Source organism: Anneissia japonica, unplaced genomic scaffold, assembly GCF_011630105.1.
Source record: "Anneissia japonica isolate Jap-2015-1 unplaced genomic scaffold, ASM1163010v1 scaffold15657_len110212_cov154, whole genome shotgun sequence".
NCBI classification, from domain to species: Eukaryota; Metazoa; Echinodermata; class Crinoidea; order Comatulida; family Comatulidae; genus Anneissia; species Anneissia japonica.
In genome coordinates, this window is record NW_022686809.1 from 54526 (window position 1) to 73599 (window position 19074).

The 19074-nt window shown below is 32.6% G+C and overlaps 1 protein-coding gene across 1 annotated transcript in view; it reads left to right on the forward strand.

Moving 5' to 3' along the window:
• LOC117117397 overlaps positions 1-19074 on the forward strand; it is a 40909-nt gene that overhangs the window by 13580 nt on the left and 8255 nt on the right. Inside the window, exons 5-19 of the mRNA XM_033261704.1 lie at positions 5382-5484; positions 6208-6287; positions 8402-8621; positions 10718-10917; positions 11886-12062; positions 12974-13165; positions 14001-14231; positions 14711-14922; positions 15072-15258; positions 15443-15547; positions 15801-16026; positions 16499-16674; positions 17102-17819; positions 18276-18482; positions 18603-18746. Coding sequence (XP_033117595.1) covers positions 5382-5484; positions 6208-6287; positions 8402-8621; positions 10718-10917; positions 11886-12062; positions 12974-13165; positions 14001-14231; positions 14711-14922; positions 15072-15258; positions 15443-15547; positions 15801-16026; positions 16499-16674; positions 17102-17819; positions 18276-18482; positions 18603-18746 — 3178 coding nt within the window. The remainder of the gene's footprint in view (positions 1-5381; positions 5485-6207; positions 6288-8401; positions 8622-10717; positions 10918-11885; positions 12063-12973; positions 13166-14000; positions 14232-14710; positions 14923-15071; positions 15259-15442; positions 15548-15800; positions 16027-16498; positions 16675-17101; positions 17820-18275; positions 18483-18602; positions 18747-19074) is intronic.

The following is a 19074-nucleotide window of genomic DNA, read 5'->3' on the forward strand; positions in this document are numbered from 1 at the left end:
AATCAATAAATGTTTTCCGTAATATACTAGGCTGATTATGTATACAGTTTATTTTGTCCACTCAGAAGTTGATTCTTGTACAATAACAATCACCCCGCTATGATAACGACAACTTTGCAATTGAGAAATCCTAATAGTGTATCACTCCTTTCTACACATTAGCTCATCTCTAATTATACCACTTTAAAATATAATCAGGGAAAATTCTGATTGCAGTTTGTGTTTTATGTTTGCATCTGTTTTTAAGTACAGTACTTTTACCGCAAGTTCATGCTATTAGGATTATATTTATTAATGCAGGCTTACTGCAGATGTTTGTGAATACTCTAGATGTGTATAAGAGACAGGTGCATATTTAAACTGCAGAAGTGATATAGTGAGACTGTCAGTTGACATGCCTTTGAATTTGAGCATTCAGATAGTGTTTGCCTAGATCTTGATCTTATTGTAGAACTAATTTATTGAGCAGACCATGGAGATTTTATGCTGAAACAACTAAAAACCTTTGGTTCTAATAGCTATGTTGATTGATTGACACACTTTAAATGTACAGTTGATGTTTACTGTGTCTGTAAACCAACACGACATACTCAACACAATGATTTTAGGTAAATATGAACAATTTCTATACAACTCAATGCTTGTAAGCCCCATTCAATTACTAGTCAAGCATGTATCATGTGTCAACGAGTTTATTTCCCAAGAGTCGGATTCAAAAAAATGTGATGGCACAATGTAAAGTACCTTAGATCCCTGTATAACACAAGCAAATTGTACAGTAGGCCTAGTACAGCACTGTATTTGTACCAACTTGAAACTGCACGGAAAATCACTAGTAAAATAAGTGTGCAGACTCAGCATTTCAGTTACCATTGCACTTTTCAAGAACCTTTCAAGAATATTCAGAATCATAATACTGTTGCGTATTGCAAATTATGTATTTCTAGGCCTAAATTTTTTAGAGGGGAGGATGTATCTCCTGTGTACAGTAGGCTCATTTGCAATCTATATATTGCGCAAAAGTTGTCCTACTTAAAAATAACTTTAAAAGATTTTAAAGAAAATTGCGTCATTTACAGCTGTATAAAAAAAAATGATTAGTTTATCAACCCCGCCCGCATGTCTTCTACAGTATAGTATTGAAAAAATCAAATTAAAAAAAAAAATTGTTTTTCAATAAAAAAATTGAATTTTTTTTTTTCATTTCATTTCTTTAAAAAATTTGTTAGTAGACATTGATAGTATTATCTCAATCATGTATCTTTAATGCTTCAAATAACAATGCACCAGCAAACAACCCAATAGTGATATTTGGCTTAAAGCCATCCCTCCATCATTCCTTTTCTAGCCTTAGATTAGGTGATGATAAGCTATGATTTTTTTTTATTGGGCCAAAAAAAAAAACAATCTTAAGAATTTGTGTGAATTGATTATTTATAAATCAATAAATGTTTTCCGTAATATACTAGGCTGATTATGTATACAGTTTATTTTGTCCACTCAGAAGTTGATTCTTGTACAATAACAATCACCCCGCTATGATAACGACAACTTTGCAATTGAGAAATCCTAATAGTGTATCACTCCTTTCTACACATTAGCTCATCTCTAATTATAACCACTTTAAAATATAATCAGGGAAAATTCTGATTGCAGTTTGTGTTTTATGTTTGCATCTGTTTTTAAGTACAGTACTTTTACCGCAAGTTCATGCTATTAGGATTATATTTATTAATGCAGGCTTACTGCAGATGTTTGTGAATACTCTTCAAACTAGTGTTTTATCTGTGCCGTGACCTTGAGTCGAACATCATTGTGAGACTTGCATGCTTGAGACAAAAATTAATGGTCAAATGAAGTACAATTTCGTCATTTGTGTGTTGTTATGAAAGTGTTTATCGTGGTGTGATTACTGTGAGATTTTAATCCTCTTCCTATTTAATACCTTCTAATAGTTCTATTCATTATGAAAAACACAGTTAAATTTTGGCTTACAGTAAAGCAGGGCAAAAATCTAAAATGGTTTAAAAACATGGTATTGTGTATGGTTTGAGTAGATACGTTGGCTGTATGTAGGTTTTTAAGCTTAAAAATAGTTATTTGGCATTTTTCAGATACGCAGCTCTTCATTTCAAAGCGGTCTGGATGAACTATTACCGTAGTTGATACAACAATACAATTTAATTATTATTTTACTATATTTGTTAAAAATTATAAATATTGACATTACAGATTTACTGTATATTATTAATATTATTGTTTTGATTGTTTTTGTTAATATTATTGGTCTAGTTCTGTTGTGATTGTAGTTGCATAGAATCTATAGATAACACATATTACTATTAGAGTGACAGAATCATAAATATGCACTTAAACAGGCCTCAATTTTGTATTTATCCTGGCTTTTAGTGAGGTAACACAGCTTTCCTTTCAATATAATAACTAATAATAATAATATGTTGGTGTTATATAGCGTTTCATGCGTAAAGCCTCTAAGCGCTTCACATTACTACCCCGGTCATTGGATCAAACACGTATGGAACACATACTCAGCTCCCTGGGGAGAATTCCACAATATTGCAGCTAGTAATCAGCGCAGTTGTGTTCCAAACTACCAGGTACCCACTTGTACTCCTGGGTGGAGAGAGGCAACCCTAGATAAAGTGACTTGCCCAAGGACACAAGCGGTTTGCACAGCGAGAGTTTCGAACCCCAGACCTCGAGGTTGGGAGTCCAAGCCACAACTGATGCGCCAACCACTTCTACAACTGTAATTCTTCATTAGCAAATTGGATAATATGCTGGAGGGGTGTTTCAGCTGAGTAATCAAGCTGATTCAAGAAGGTCTTCAGTTTTTAATTGCTGGCAACTACAGTAGATGGGAAGAAGAGTCCAATGGTAATTCCAAGGAAAAGGACAAACACATTAGTTAGAGTAGGGATAATTGATTAAATCTGCATACTGTGTTGTAGGAAACACAGATTGAAAATTTATTCACTTTGCATAAGAACCATTAATACATGAAGTATGAATTTCCAAAAAAAAAAAAAAATGTGTTTAAAATTGTAGAAGTACAGTATGTAAAAGAAATCTAAACCTACAGTATTTGACTTTTTTCCCTTTTAAAACAAAGAGCGATTTAACTTTCCAAGTCGCGTATAGACAGAGCACAGTTGGGGAACCAGAGATTCTCTTATGTGGGGTCCAAGGTTCCCAATGGGGGTGGGGGTCCAAATTTTCAAAAAAGAGGTACTGTACAATATGCCCAACAAGGGTCCAAACCCACCTCCAATCATCACCATGGTTGGAGCAACAAAAATAGGCACTTCAGATGCCTCCTGGAAGGGATGCACTCTAAAATTAAAAAAATGCTTTCAAAACAGTCACAGTAGCTTCTTCCCCAAAAAGGGGTCCAGGCCTTTCCAACAAGGGTCCTGTGTGGTGCCACTGTATAGACACAGCTCTATTTTTTTAATCTTGGGCCGCCCAATTTTTTTTTTTTTTTTTTTTTTGGGGGGGGGGGGGGGTTTTTTTTTAATCTGACATTCTTTCTAAAACGTCAACAAAGAGCAAATTTCAATTAAACTTTGAAAGAATTGTCAGAATGTAATAAAGAACATCCAGTTAACACTCAATAAAAGTCATCATGAATGGCCTATTTTCAGTGCTAGTTATAATAATAACAAAAGGGGAGGATAACATTATTGGTACGAGGGTGGTTAGAAGGTGTCTCAGTAGGCCTATAACTGTACATCTATTGGACTAACATTGTTCTGTTACTATAGTGCATGGCTTTTGAATTTCCAGTTGCTTGAATTACATGCTAATTAGTGCCTTATTTGTGTGCCAAACATTCCTTGCTGTTATTATATTAACTTGAGCATGCCCCATGGGGTTCAAGTTCTCAATGTACTGTACAGTATTGATATAAATTTCAAATTCCACACAAGTGGTGCAGTCCTAATTATCAAGTATATCAAGGTCAAAAGCAATCTTGCCTATAGACAGTAGTTAATACTACACTATGTAAAATTTAACAGTGGGATCTGTCATATTAATTCAGATAACATTTTTTTTTCCTCATGAAATATTTCTATTCTATAAAATTTATTTTAATATGAATTTTCATATTTTTTAGTTAATAATTTATCCTGTTTCTTTAATTATGTTTTAATTGCTGATGCAGATGTAACACCTGAAAGTAATCAATCATTTAGTAACTATCAGTTTAATACAAAAGACAATAAAAACCCACAATTAAATTAAATATTACCATAGACTACAATACAGTTCATTATCAGAGTTATGTTGGGTAACTAGCATAGTAGACCACCCACCCACCTTTTCATATTAAAATGCTCCGCCTGGGTATGAACACCTTCCCCAACCCATGTGATGTTTTGTAAAGATTTGGATTAGAAATGCTACACTTTGTATATAGTATTTTATTTTTTTGGCCTTTTGTATAAAATTTGACCCATTTATGTATTCATTTTTATGAATCTGAATTTAAGAATATCAGTAGTAGTATCCATTTCTTTTATTTTTGTTGTAGGTTTATTTTATTAAACCTTTTCACTCACAAATTGTACTCTGTTTTGCAATGAATCCCTTGCTCCTCGAAAAAACTGCTGTATAGAATACCACTGAATGAATTGAAAGAAAACTAGGAACAAATGATGATTAATAACTTGCCATGGCAATTAATATTTCCACCAAACAGTTGTTTATTGTTGCCGAAGAGTATCCATTTCAGTGTATTTTGATATCTGATCCAGGTACATTGAGGTCTCCCCTGTATCAGTGAATTAATCCAGGTATACCAATATAATACCATGGTATGATACAGTGGATTGGAATTGCCTTCAGGCCTTCTTGTTCTTTGTTGTATTCCATCTGCTGTCAAATTGAATTTAAAAACCAACTGGCAGCCAATTTCTCATGAGAATGGAAAGCACGTACAGTATGTTTCAGATATGTACCAAACATAGGCAGGTTCAAAGGGGGAAGGGGAACAGCCAGCCCTGTCCCCCTAAATTTCTGAAAATTTTAAAAATAAATAATGGGGGAAAAAGAAACTTATACAGTATTTAAATAAGTCCCATTTCTGGCCATCTGATGTGTCTGTTATCCCCATCTGAGGTGCCAACCTATCCCCAACCATAGTGGGGCTGAGGTGGCATGAACGCTTCACCTGTTGAAGTTGCCCCGGGGCCCACTCTATTTCAAATTCCTGGATCTTCCACCGCCCAAGCAAAGTTAATGGGTTTTTTTTTTTAGCACATTTTATATATATTGCATGGATTTCAGTCCATATTTTACTCAATTATTTGTTCACACATATTATTATCATTTTCATTATTTTATCTTGTATCTTGTAGACGAGGAAGCCCGAGACGAACTGCTTCTCTTTTGTGGGTCTTCAAATTACTTGATATCTTGCATTGTGTACCGGCAGATCAACAGCATCAAATCATTACAAAGGTTTGCTGTTTTAATAGTTGTTTAATACTAAATTGTTATTATCATCGTATCATTGATCATCATATTTATTTTCATGATCATCAACATCATCACAATTATGATTATCTTCATCATCGTATCATAAGTATCATCACCATCATTCATCATCATCATCATCATCATCATCATCATCATCATATAGTGTTATTGTTATGTTATAAAAATTAATAAAAGTATAACATGGTACTTTTTACATATATGACCCTACACGGTTGTAGCAGGACAGACTGTCTTTGAAACAGCTTGTACCTGTACATAGCAACATAACTCTGCAATACACATAGTACTTGAATAGTCAGATAAAAGAGTTATTTATTGGAAAATACACTACATAGCTTTGTATCATGTTGATCATTAAAAAGTTCGAAATCAGTTCAAATTTTACTGAATACTAAAGTTAATCCACCTAACACTATAGCATGCTTAGCATTTCATCCGTGGATTCATTGAAAGCTCGAAAGATCACAATTGAATTTATGTTCTGTATCTGTGTGGTTTAGACAAAAAAAAAAAATATTCCCCTCACATCAAAGAACAGTATGACTCATATAACAATTTGATTAATTTTATGAAACATGCTTCTAAAGCAATTTCAGCAGACTTTTTCGTTTTAATTCATATAAATGCTGTTTACCAACAGCTAAATTGTTTGTGTTGTAAATGCAATGCTTTGCTGTGTTTCAGGCATATTGGTTGCGGAGATGGCAAGCTTATGTCAGAAAGGTCAAAGGTGAAAGACTTCAGTCCCTCGAGCAAGAGCAAAGGTACATTTTTAAGCATCGGAGTCTCATAAAAGTTTATGCAGACACAGTTTTTACAATCATACCCACCTTGTATGTTGAACAATTGAATTCTCTCACTTTATAAATTGAGTTATGCTTTCAGAAAATATTTTTTCTTGCATAAAAAATGCTGTTTATATGTTGTTTTACTTGTTGGCACAGGCAGACAATTTAATTATTTTCATAGTAATCCTGTTAAATTTAGTGAAAACCAGTAGGCCTATAATTTTTATGGAAACATGTCATTTTACAAGAACACAGAATCTGAAATGGCTTAAAAAATAGGAACAAATTGAGGCTTGGGTAAAATGTTAAATGAGGTTTTTATTAAAACAAGTTCTTGGAATCTCAAAAGCTCCGATGAGGGCAGTATAATAGAGGCAGTAGAGTATTGGCCCTAAGGGCCGCCCATGCTGAAACGATCTATTAATCAGTCAGCCGAGTGTTTCTACAGTTACAATAAAGAACATTTTGAGCCTGAAATTGGCAAAAATAAGTACACTGAACCTTGGAAGAATTTTCATTGTTCTATAAAAATCATATTTGATAGGTTTAAATCTGTAGTTAACAAAAGACAATTTTCTAATATATTTTTATATTAATGTATATTGGACCAAATTAAATGTATATTGGACAAATATGCTGCAGAAGCAACGCATTCATTCATTCGTTCATTGCTCATTGAAAGTACTTATGTTCCAAGTTTTATGATTCCATAGTAACATGACAGTGTTATAGTTTACTATTAAATAATTTCTTTTATTCAATAATATTCAACCACAACACACATGCTATTTTTAGTAGACATCATTTGACCCTGGGCTCTGAATTGTAGTTTTGTGAATGGTACTTAAACTCATTGTGGGTTTTTAACACCTACTCAGCTGAGGTTTCTTTAGGCAATGTTTATATAAGCTATTAAAGAGGAAAAAAAGTAAATATTGAACATATTAAAGTGACTTTAAAATATTTTACTATTGGAAACACATTCACAGTATTTTTTTCAGCAGATTTCTGATTTATATAAATTAGTATCGATAAATTAAAGTGAAATTATCATTGTCTTTATGATTGCCACACCATGTTGTTGTATTTCAATTTGCTGTTCAAATTCTTCATGTTTTATGCAAGTTCCTAGTTATTAGTTGAGACGACTCGTTGGCGGGAAATATCTACAGCACTCTAATTGATTAGTCTCTCTGTACAAATCTACCCGTCTCTCTTTTTTTAATGCATTCTTTTAACTAATTATAAAAAGATGCATCCTATAGGTAAGCTACCATTTTATGTTAATAAATACTGCAAGAAGAGAGGTTTTTTTTTCGTCGGTTGTAATTTTTTATTAATATGCAGTTTCCTTACTTGGATGGCACAAGCTGGTGTCTTGATTAATTTAGAAATTAATCGGCTTTGATTGATGCTCAGAGATCATAATGAAAAACAGCTTTGTTAAATATTGGTTCTTGAATATGGATGTAAAATACTGTATATATTATTGTTTTCCTGGTAATTATCAGTTTATTTTATTTAAAATACAACACAGTACTTAATTCAAATAATTGATATTAATATTTATGGATTTCAGTATTTTTTACAATATAAAAAATCACATCATCTTTTAACTATTTGTTGAAAGGTGGGAAAAAGCGAAAGGGTAAGATATTAAAAATGGTCAGTTTGAAAGGTGTACAATAACAGAGGATTAATAACACATAGATTAATGGTGCTGTGGTGAATTCCAAAGACAGTAGAAGAAAATAGTTTTAAAATTATTGGCATCGGAGAGCCACTAGACAGCGATTCAGTTCACTTCTTGGCAATCCTGTCCGGCCAACTGAGTGTTGTTTTTTGCTCTCTGTTATCTTGTGTTTGTCAATTTTAATGTTTCTTGCACAAAATATATGAAATGAAATGAAAAGGGAGAGTGAAAGGGGAGAAGTGTTGTAGCAAATGGTTTAGTTATTGATATTAATTTATTTGCTCTTCATGTAAGATTTACAATATAGTATTAAATAAATGCATTTAACCAAATAGAATTTAGGTCTGTAAAATAAAGAATTATTATGATAAATGAAATATCTTTATTCCTTCTACAGAGCAATTCACTTTCGCAACAGAAAAATAAAGCAAAGAGTGCTCAATGCGTGGTTGACAGTTACTAGAAATAAACAATCAAGAGCGGACAAATTGCGAAAGTACCATCTGAAATTGAAAGGGTTGAAAGCGTTGCACTACGCTGTGAAACATAGAAATGTAGAAGAGAAGAAAGCTGACAATTTTCGTTATTCTTCGCTTTTGAAGCCTTACTTTATGAAGGTACTGTAGTTTAAAGTAATTGTTATCTACTGTAACATCTCCCATTTACAAACATCCCAAAACCTTGCTAGTATGAACAACATTTGTGATGATGACATCAATACAAACAATCTTTCCTAGCAATCAAAACATTTAAAACTTTTTTGAAAGTCCAAAATACAATGTAAAAATAATATGTTAACTAGCAAAGAGAAATTGAAAATGAATATTAATCAAAATAAATTTCCTTAATAAAACAAGAAATATTATTCGTTATTAGAGACGTGCATGTTTTATAGGTTGCACGATGGATGTGGTTCTCTCAGAATGGGACTTAGTTGTTATGCAGTATGTTGGTTGTGCTAATTCAAAAGATGTAACCAAGTGCTGTAAATTAATTCATAATTGTTATGAAAGGAATAATAATTAATAATTTTTAATGTATTTATCAGACAGTCGATGTATTTATTCAAAAATCATTTAAAAATGAATCCACCTCTGTGAGTACGGACAATTTTTTTGACTTCTCACCACTAAAGATGCTATACGAAAATTTGAACTCTCCAGATTACAAATTTTCTTAATTACGATCACAGTTCTGATGGAATGATACGTAATTGGAAGATGTTACTGCTGTAATACTACATTTAACATCTTAAAATACCTTTATGAGGAATTCAGCCAATACACTATTAGTATACAGACACCAAGACAATTTAAATTGAATGCTGTCTTTTTTATACTTCGAACTAATACATTGGGACAGACCCTATGGATAGACAAACATCACAAAGGTGTACTCAAGGACGTCTTTAATCCTGCCTGATAATCAAATCTGTTACACCCAAGCCAGATTTCTTAAGCTGCTCTAGAAAATACATAACATCCAGCTGTTCATTAGTTTGTTTCTGAATTACACTGCATTAGTGTAATTTAATTGTGATTCAATTGGTATTGTAATGTCAGGAGCAAATATTGCGCCTCCTTAATTGTTTGTTTTTACCAATGTAAACAAAGGGACCTTAAAATGATGTGTTTGAAATGTAGCCAAATAATTGTCAAAAAGGTGATAATATGTGCAGGTATTTAGATATATTAATTTTTATGTTTGTATCTGTTATTTTTTGCATGTATTTATGAATGATTTGTGTCTTGTCCATTCGGATTTTTCTAATTAAGATTTGTAGACATTGAGTTACAGTATTGTCTATTTATATGATCGGGCCCAATAAGAACATGTATTAGTTGGTCATTTTTGAAGAAAAAAAAATCCAAATAGTTAGTAGATATTTGTTTGTATTATCTCAATCATGTATTTTACCTTGAATATACATGCATCAACAAACAACCCAACGGTGATATTTGGCTTTAGCAAAATAAAAAATAAATAAAAAGCCTCCCTCCTAATATCATTTTCCAGCCTAGATAGGGTGATAAACTAATATTTTTGTTATTGGGCCTAAAAAAAAAATTAAGAATTTGTGTAGGGCCTTATACATATGTGATCTGTTGTGACAAAGTGAGTCTTGTGGTACGAAAAATGAAAAATGAGTTGTTGGATATAGATAGATGAATATATAAGCTTTACTTTGGTGTTTAAATTGTGTTCCTAGGTTGAGTAAAACCGGAGTAAGATCATTTTAAAGTTCAGAAAAACACACCGTACTTAAGAGAAAATTGCCTCTAAAAATAAACAACTGATAAATTTTTTGTTGGTTTTCCTATTAATTTTGAAAGAAAGCTTTACAAAATATTCTTCAAAACCATGATTACATTAATAGGTAACTCATTTCGGAACTTTTGCTACTATGAAATATACATATTAAACTTATCAGAAAAATTGAAACCCAAATTGTTTTCAAAATATCTCTTCAGATATGTATTTTCTTGAATATATCAAATTGACCCGTCGTACCACAAGACTTATTTTGTCATGACAGCTCACATATCAGTAGTACTATTATAATTATTAGTATATTATATTTATTTTGCATTGTTGTTTTTTAATTACTTTATTATTATTATTATTATTATTATTATTGTTATTTTTATCTATCTTCATTAGTTTTATTTTTTTTCTGAACAATTTATATTGTTTATAATAATACTTTTTTCAGTGGCAAAGAAAATACCTTAGTAAGCGGCAAAAGCGACTGAAGGCAGTTTTTCAGAAGTGGGAACAAGCGAAACTGGAAAGGGAACGTCATCGGCTCATTGAACAACTCAACATTAAACAGACCCAACTGAAGTTCTTCAAAAGATGGAAAGAACAATATGAAATGAACAGTAAAGAAAGAATAGCAACATTGTACTATAAGTAGGTATTATGTAACGGGATATAAGATTTGCTAATCGTTAAATTCAATTATGAAAAAACAGATTACATTGGTGATGATGATAATGTTAATGCTAAGATGATGATAATGATAGCAGAGAGTTGATGGCAGCAGCTGTGATAATAATGATTCAGCTTCATCATCATTATCATTGCCATAATATTTTATTGTTGATCATAATGTTTTCAATTAATAATGATGATGATGCTATTAATGTTTATTTTAAAAATAATAAATAATTATGATACTGGCATTAAATACGATTTTAGCGATCATGATGATAGAATAATAATACAATACATGATGATGATAATGGTGATCATGCATTAGACATACCTGATATATCACTTACTTCACAAGTAAAACAACAAAAAAAAGTATGGCTGACGGACTGTATTGCCCGAAAGCAACGCAGCGTTACTATCACAGGGCTCTCCTGGCAGTACTTAAAGTACAAAATTTATAAAGATGAGAATAGTGATATTATAGTGATATTAAAAATAATCTAATGATAAAGATAATATTAAAGTACAGTAATTCATTTAAAATATATTTAATGATGATATTGAGAAAAAGGCAAACTTATATTAAAAAGGATGATTTTCTGATGGTTTATATTATGTACAGTACCATTATTAAGCTAAAATGATAATCAAAATAATTTAGATTTATATAGCACTTTACAATAATAATAATAGTGCTTAATAATGATTAAACGATAGCATGGCATATCATTACTTTTGACTTTACATGTATTTATTTATTTATTTTTTTTTAAAATTTTTTATTAAATAGTAATACGACTGTTTTTTAATTTAATTATCAAAAAATTAATTAAAAGAAATTAGTCATGATATTCACTCCTTGATATATTTTTATGTAGTGATTTTCAGCGACAATAAGAATTAAAAATGTTGACACATAGTATGTTTCTATAAATGTCCTTCAGAGTTGGACTCCTTTCCCGATACCTTGCGTCATGGAGGACTATTGTACAACAGAAGGCGGTGACTCATCAAGATAAGATGAAGGCTAAACACTTCTATGACTCGAAAATCAGAGGGAAGTTGATGGAGGAGTGGAGAGAACAAACATCCAAGTCATTAGTAGCCAAGGCGCATTACAGGTAAGTAACAAAGGGTTAGAGCCAAGCATTTGGAGACCCTGGTTCCATCCTGGATAGCGTCAGGATTTAATTGGTGTCAGATCACTAATAATAATAATAATAATAAAATAATAATAATAGACAATGTATCCGTTATATGTCGGTACTGAGGCTGCGCTTTGGCTGCCACTGACTGCCACTGTCTCCAGTGGTCCAGCCAAAATTTCCAATTTTTACAGTACTTGGATTTGGACAAAAAAGGAAAATTGAATCTTTGAACTTTTTAAATAAAGTAGTTGAAAGCTGTCTTTTTACACTACATCATTGTTTTTTTTTTTAAAGAAATTTCTTGATTGGGAAAATCAACCATATTTCAAAATTTTGGCCCTCATGTTCAGTGTCTGATTTTGTTTAAAAAAATTAGATTATTTTGTCCCTTTTGATATTTTCAGCTTTTTATGTTTGAAGCAATATTAATGTGTGAATAACATAGAATTTGTTGCGGCTAGTCCATCACTTCATGGAATGTGCTCAAAATTATTTATCAATAAATATGCTTAAAATAATCTTTTGATTTTTATTTATCGGAATTAGGAAGATAAACTTTGCTTTTCATTTCAATATATTATGCAGCCATTGACTTCATTTTTCGTTATTCTTATTTATTCGACTTTGAGCTGCCAGCATTTATTATTAATCTATGAATGTTAAAAATGTAAATATTCTAGACTCTACATTGTGATGAGTTAGCCTGGATGCATTTAAAGGAGAATTTACAAAATAGTCATTTGCTCATAAAATAGTAAATTAATGCAGATATAAACAGAATTTATTTAGTAAATTCTGTAAAATACAGTATTACTAATATATAAAATATAAACAGAATTTGTTGTTTATAATCAGTGAATAATAATATTGATTTCATTTTACAGTCAAATTATTTTGCAAAAAGTGTTCTGTGCCCTGAAACGAGCTGTTCAGTTAGCGAGGGTGGAGCGTCTAGAGAAGAACAGTCAAGCCTTGGAGTTCAGGAGGTCATGGTTGTGTAGAAACTGTCTAGCAACATGGCGAAGGTCACTTGTACGTCAGCGATTTCAGAAAGAAATGGAAAGAAAACAAATCAGGTAAAGGCTAAATAGCAAAAATACATTTAAAAAAAAAGTAAACGTTCTAAATTACACAGAAGCCTATAATGGTAAAAGTTGAGACCGGAAGCTCTGTGGTCACAGGCTGGAGTGCCTGTCTCGCTTTCCTTGGTGTTTGGGCCAGACCGTACAATGCTGTGGGGGCTCACCACTCCTCGCATACATTAGTCTGTTTTACCTTCTCAGCATATGCTGGTACCCATTTATACTCCTGGGTAAGAGAGAGACATACATAGATAAGGTGTCTTGCCAAAGGACAGAAGCAACTTACGCAGCGAGATTTCAAACCGACAACCTCAAGGTTAAGATTACCCACTACTTTTGCACCTAACGCTTCTAAAGAAGGCCTATAAAAATGGTATTTTCTATTTATAATCACAATTATATTCTATCTGCATAATAATTACTTTGTAGCTAAATGTATTGTCATCATCATATATTAATGCTACAGTATACCTAACTACTTTTTGATGAGTTATATTGTCAACTTCAACTATAATACTGCACCATCATTTTTGTTTTTCCCCATCTACATTGAATTCTGTTCTATTTTATTTTCATTCACTCAGCCAGCCTACTGTACCTCAAATTAATTTTTAAAATCACATACCTTTTTTCGCAATAATAATTTTTTTTTCAATTACTAATACCAAGCTTATTTTTGATAAGGGCAAATTTCAAGGCAATATTTCTGTTTTTTTTAGTAATAAATGTATTAATTTATTATTATTAAATATAAAATTATTATTATTTAATTTTTATTTTATATAATTATTATTAAATGATTATAAATATATAAATATTTTATACCTAGACGAGCCTTCCAAATATGGTGCTTGAAGTTACAACGCAGTCATATCCAAACACGGCTTGTATCGGCATTAGCCAACAAGACCCTGCTGAAGCGGTATTTTACAGTGTGGTGTACCAAGGTAAAAGAAGCAGAACAACAGCAAGTTCAAGCCAACCATTCCTTCAAACATCTGCAAACAAAAATCATCTTTCAAAAATGGCTGCAATGTACTCAAAGAAATAATCAGCTCAGGTAATGAAATTATTTTATTGAATTTTGTAAAATCTTGTTTTTTCAGGTCCAACTGCTATCTCACCAATTTCATATTTAGGGTTTTTGTAGGTTTTGGAAAAAAATCCGAAATATGTTTAATTATCAACAAACTATTTGTTATCTTTTTTTTCCCAGCAATTTTCGGCTCAACACCAATTAAAATCTCATTCGTTTTTCAAAATAATCAGATTAAAAATAGCCCCTCGCTATAGAGTATGGTCAAAGAGGGCGTCGTCGCGACGCCATATGACTGGAAAGGGTTAAGCATGAATGACCCTTTCTGGAGTGGCAATCAAACTTAACAATTTACCAAGCAGAACGAGGCCAGGAATACTTACAGTAGGTTGAAAACTAAAACATAGTTTTGTTTGCTTTTGGCCTAATATCATGCACTATGCTCCTTGATTGGCCACCCTATTTTCTCTTTCATAAAAGCCTCTAATTCATTTTTTTTACAGGGAAAAACTTCAGGAATTTCTTCACTCCCAACAATCGCAATGCAAACGAAGAGTGTTTACACGTTGGAAAGTAGAACATGCAGCACGACAGACCAGGTCATGGCAGTGTGCAAGGAAAGCCTGGAATACGTGGATTTCATTGGTAAAAAGGAGAAGAGTTGAGCAGATATTTAACCAATCAAAGGATAGATTGGATTACAAATTACTAAAAGGTAAGATAAACCTTAACCTGGTTTTCAGTTTTTTAAATGATTATTTACTTTATTTAAAAATATAATAGGCAAACAAAAAATATATAGTAATATAATAATAAAGAAATGTCAACTGAAATAACTTATTGAATTACTTTATTGATTTTCAGTTTACTTCCACTCATGGCTTCTTGCTAAAAAGCAATTAGACTTGAATACGCAAAAGGCCCTATCTGTTAAGAAAAGTTTGGATCGGAGTAAATTACATCAAATACTGCTTGACTGGCGTTTAAGGGCAAAGAGATCAAAGGTTATTGCTCCTATGCGTCACCGCAGTAACAACAAACTAATGTGCAGGTATAAAAAAAAACCATATTTTTTGTAATTTAATAAATTTCTTGATATTTTGAAGATTAAATTAAAAATAGAAATTATAGTTTATATATAATGTATATTAAAATAGAAAATAAATATGATTGTATATTATTATTAATTAATATAATTTTATTAATATTTTGGTGTACCAAAATTATGTTTACAGAGTATTTCTTGCCTGGTCAACTTGGTCAACCACTCGCTCAGACAACAAGCAGAAGCTGAAAATGTTTCAGCAAAAGAAACTAAGCAAAATTTTCGGCAATTGGAGGTAATTTGAATCATGGAATATTCAGCAGTTAGATTTCTTATATTTTTATTTGTTATCACATTGTTGTAATTCGTATTACTTTTGGTATTTCTAAAATTCTTTTAGGAGTCATTAAGACTCTTTAGGGGCTGGATCACAAGTATCATGAAACCGATGAGAGTATGCCCTGTTATTATTACTATTCTCATTTTATTGGCATTTATTATTGTATGATTATTATTTTGGTTTGTGAATCAATTATAATATACCGTAGGTCTCAAGTTCATTTGTTGATATCAGAGAAGAACGCCAAAGACAAGCTTTTGGAAATACGAATCCGTCAAGTTCTTCGAGGATGGCATAGAGTTGTTCTTCGACGGAAGCAACAGACAGAGTTCCTTCAGTCAAGCCAGCAGCGAAGTATGGCGCACCTTTATTTCTTATGGAAAGAAAAGTGTGAAATTTTAGAACTAAGTAGAGAGATTCAGAGGGGAAATAAGGTATGTACTACTACTAGACTGTACTGCTTCTATAGTACCTGTCACTACCACCATCCACTCCACCTCTATTACTTCTGTTCTACTACAAGGTTAACTGAAAGTTCTTATGACCCAGTAGGATGCAGCCCGACGTGATTTATTGTTTCGTTGGGTCTGTGTTAGTTAAGTGCTTAGGCATTAGGTCGATGTCAGGGACATTCATGTCAAAGAATATTAATTTTGTTTTATTCTCACGACTACCTTAAGACTGTCCCCAATGATAAATTGCATCAAGCTGTGTTGTACTATATACTTGCAACCTGAAATATGTATGCATATCAATTCCTAGTCCTTTCATCATTCCACTTCTCAATATGCTTCAGAACTCATCTTAAAATATGTATGGGTTTTTTTTTTTCATCTACCTAGATTATATTAAAAATATACAGATTGCTGTACCATTAAGTACTGTTTTCTCCCTGCTTTTTTGAAGGTGCGGGAATATATAGTTAAGCTAACAACCGTTAGAATTTGGAAGAAAGCAATCCAACAGCAGCTGAATCAAGAAACTCATTGTTGTGAGAGTGTACATCAATTGCAGGAGCATAACAAGAAAAAAGAAGCCTTCTCTGTGTGGAGAAGGCAGCTGGCATGCCAGGAGCTGGCAAGGTAAGAGAGAGAGAGAGAGAGAGAGAGAGAGAGAGAGAGAGAGGAGTAAGGAAAGGCAGAAGACAATGTTTTCTTGCAGCCAAAATCAAATCCACTTTGAAAACTAATATAGAGACTTGGTTTATTAAAGAGCATAAAAGGTCTCAATTCCTGAACTTTTCACTCCTAATGCCTCCTTAAGTGACCTTGTTCGAGAGCACCAAATGTCCTGATCAGCTCTGTACTTTCTGAGTCACATAGATCAGCTGCCACTGCATTGGTGTAGAAAACAAAAATTTAACATTATTATCTTTGGTGCTTAAAGATGCCCTCTACAATCTGTTATATTATTGCTTTTGTTGTTATTTTATCTATTTAGTTTTCCCTCACAGACATTTTTTTTTATGTAGGTAGCAATATAATAATAATTATTTAAAATTATAAACAGACAAATGCAGAAAGAGTTCCAGACACGCCATCTGCATAGAATGATAGTCTTGTGGCATCAGCTTACTTGTCAAGAGTTCCAGCAGTCTTTGAACATGTTCTCCATGTCAGTCATTGCCCACTGTATGATAGAAGGTGCAGTTAAAGACACAGGTCATGGTAGCAGTGTCCAGACTAGCGATCTTGCATACCAAAGCAGCCAAGATGGATTCTTGAATAACCTACCACCAGATGGATTGTCTAATCAGTCATCCAAGAGCTCTGCTGAGTCATCTAATGATCAACTGATGTCAGATTTAGGTGGCACTGATTTAAGTCTAGTGAAGCCACGGATGCTCTCAGTTGGTCAACCTCCAAGCCGCTTAAATAATTCTATTGTGCAGAGACTCAGATCTCAGAGTTGGTCTTCAGGTCAACAACCCATGATGTACAATTCACCTTCAGTGCAAAGAACTTTAAAGGACAGTACATCTTCACAGAGGCCTAGAGCAGGCAGTACTCCTTCAGAACAAGCGTCAGGAATTTTTGATAGAAGTAATTTTTTTCATAACTTCTGTAATGAAAGAGGAGATGCAGACAGCCTTCGTAGTGACAGTTACGGATGGAGTTCTGGTGATAAAGACAGTGGACGTTGCCACAGTCCTTATTCCATTCCTTGTGAAACCTCTAGCAGCAGAGAAGACTGGGTTCCTGATCTACCTGATGAAGCCTATACTGTGGTAAGTGAAACCAAATACTGTACAACCTAGTTTTTTTTTTAGTTCTTATTATATTATTTAAAATCAAATTAAAATCAAAGTTGTTGACCATTAATTAGTAAATAAACTAATAATATACAGCAAATAGTAATGGGATTAAAAGTGACACCAAATTTGTAAAAAAATTTTGGTGTAGGTGTAAACATAACCATTTATACTGACATCGGATGCTGAGGATACGTACATTTTTTAATTTGATGTTTGTGAAAATTATATTTGTTAGTGAATATTCTTTCAGTACAAAACACCAGATTCAGCCAAAACTGTACTTTCTTTGGGCATTACATATGGACAAATGATATTTTAAAATATACATAATGTTTCATTGGACATGAACACATAATTTTATCAAATAAATAACATATTTTCATTATAAATAATGTTTTTTTTTATTATTATTTCTTGTAATTTTTTTAGGTTAAGTTAAAGAGGATTGTAAGGTACTGGAAGAACTGGCCAGTCAGTGCTGCATTTAGACAATGGCAAAACTACACCAAAGAAATGAAACAACTCAAAATGTCTCAACAACAGATGCAGCTGCGATGTAATGAATTACAAAAGAGGGCAGTATTTCCATATTGGCTTCGACAGACACTGTTAATGAAGCAAGCAAGGGAACACCATGTAAGATCACTAATGTAGTTTTTTGTTTGATAATTATTTAAGTTTTATTAATTATTATTTGACAAGTTTGGACCGATGTAGCAGTAGTACAGATATTGTTATTCCTTTAAATTTTTTTAGGATGTTGTGTTGAAATCAGATTGTCTTCATAAGCTGTTAGGCTACAGGTCGCACAGGTTTAAGAAGCAGCAGGATGTTGCAAAAGCACAGGACTTTTGGCAAAGGTCCCACCTTCTTGCCTGCTTTGAAAGATGGAGAATTAAGGTAGGTTGATATATCTTAACATCATATTATTCTGTATTATTATGTTACTAGGGGTTTAAGAGAAGCAAGTGTGGTTGAGAATTATAAATACAGCACCAAAACGCCATATTGTCTTTTCCTATCCAAGACCATAAATGAATACCTTTGGTACCAGTACATTGACTACTTGATGCAGCCTTCTCGGGCCAGCCATCTCGGGCTTAGGAATATAATTCCAATTACCCCCTCCCCCCAATAGATTTTACTGCAGCTCTTGAATACTGGGCCAGGTTTCCCCAGCAACTGGCTCACCTGCTAGCATCACCGCTGTGTTGTATTTTGGCAGTAT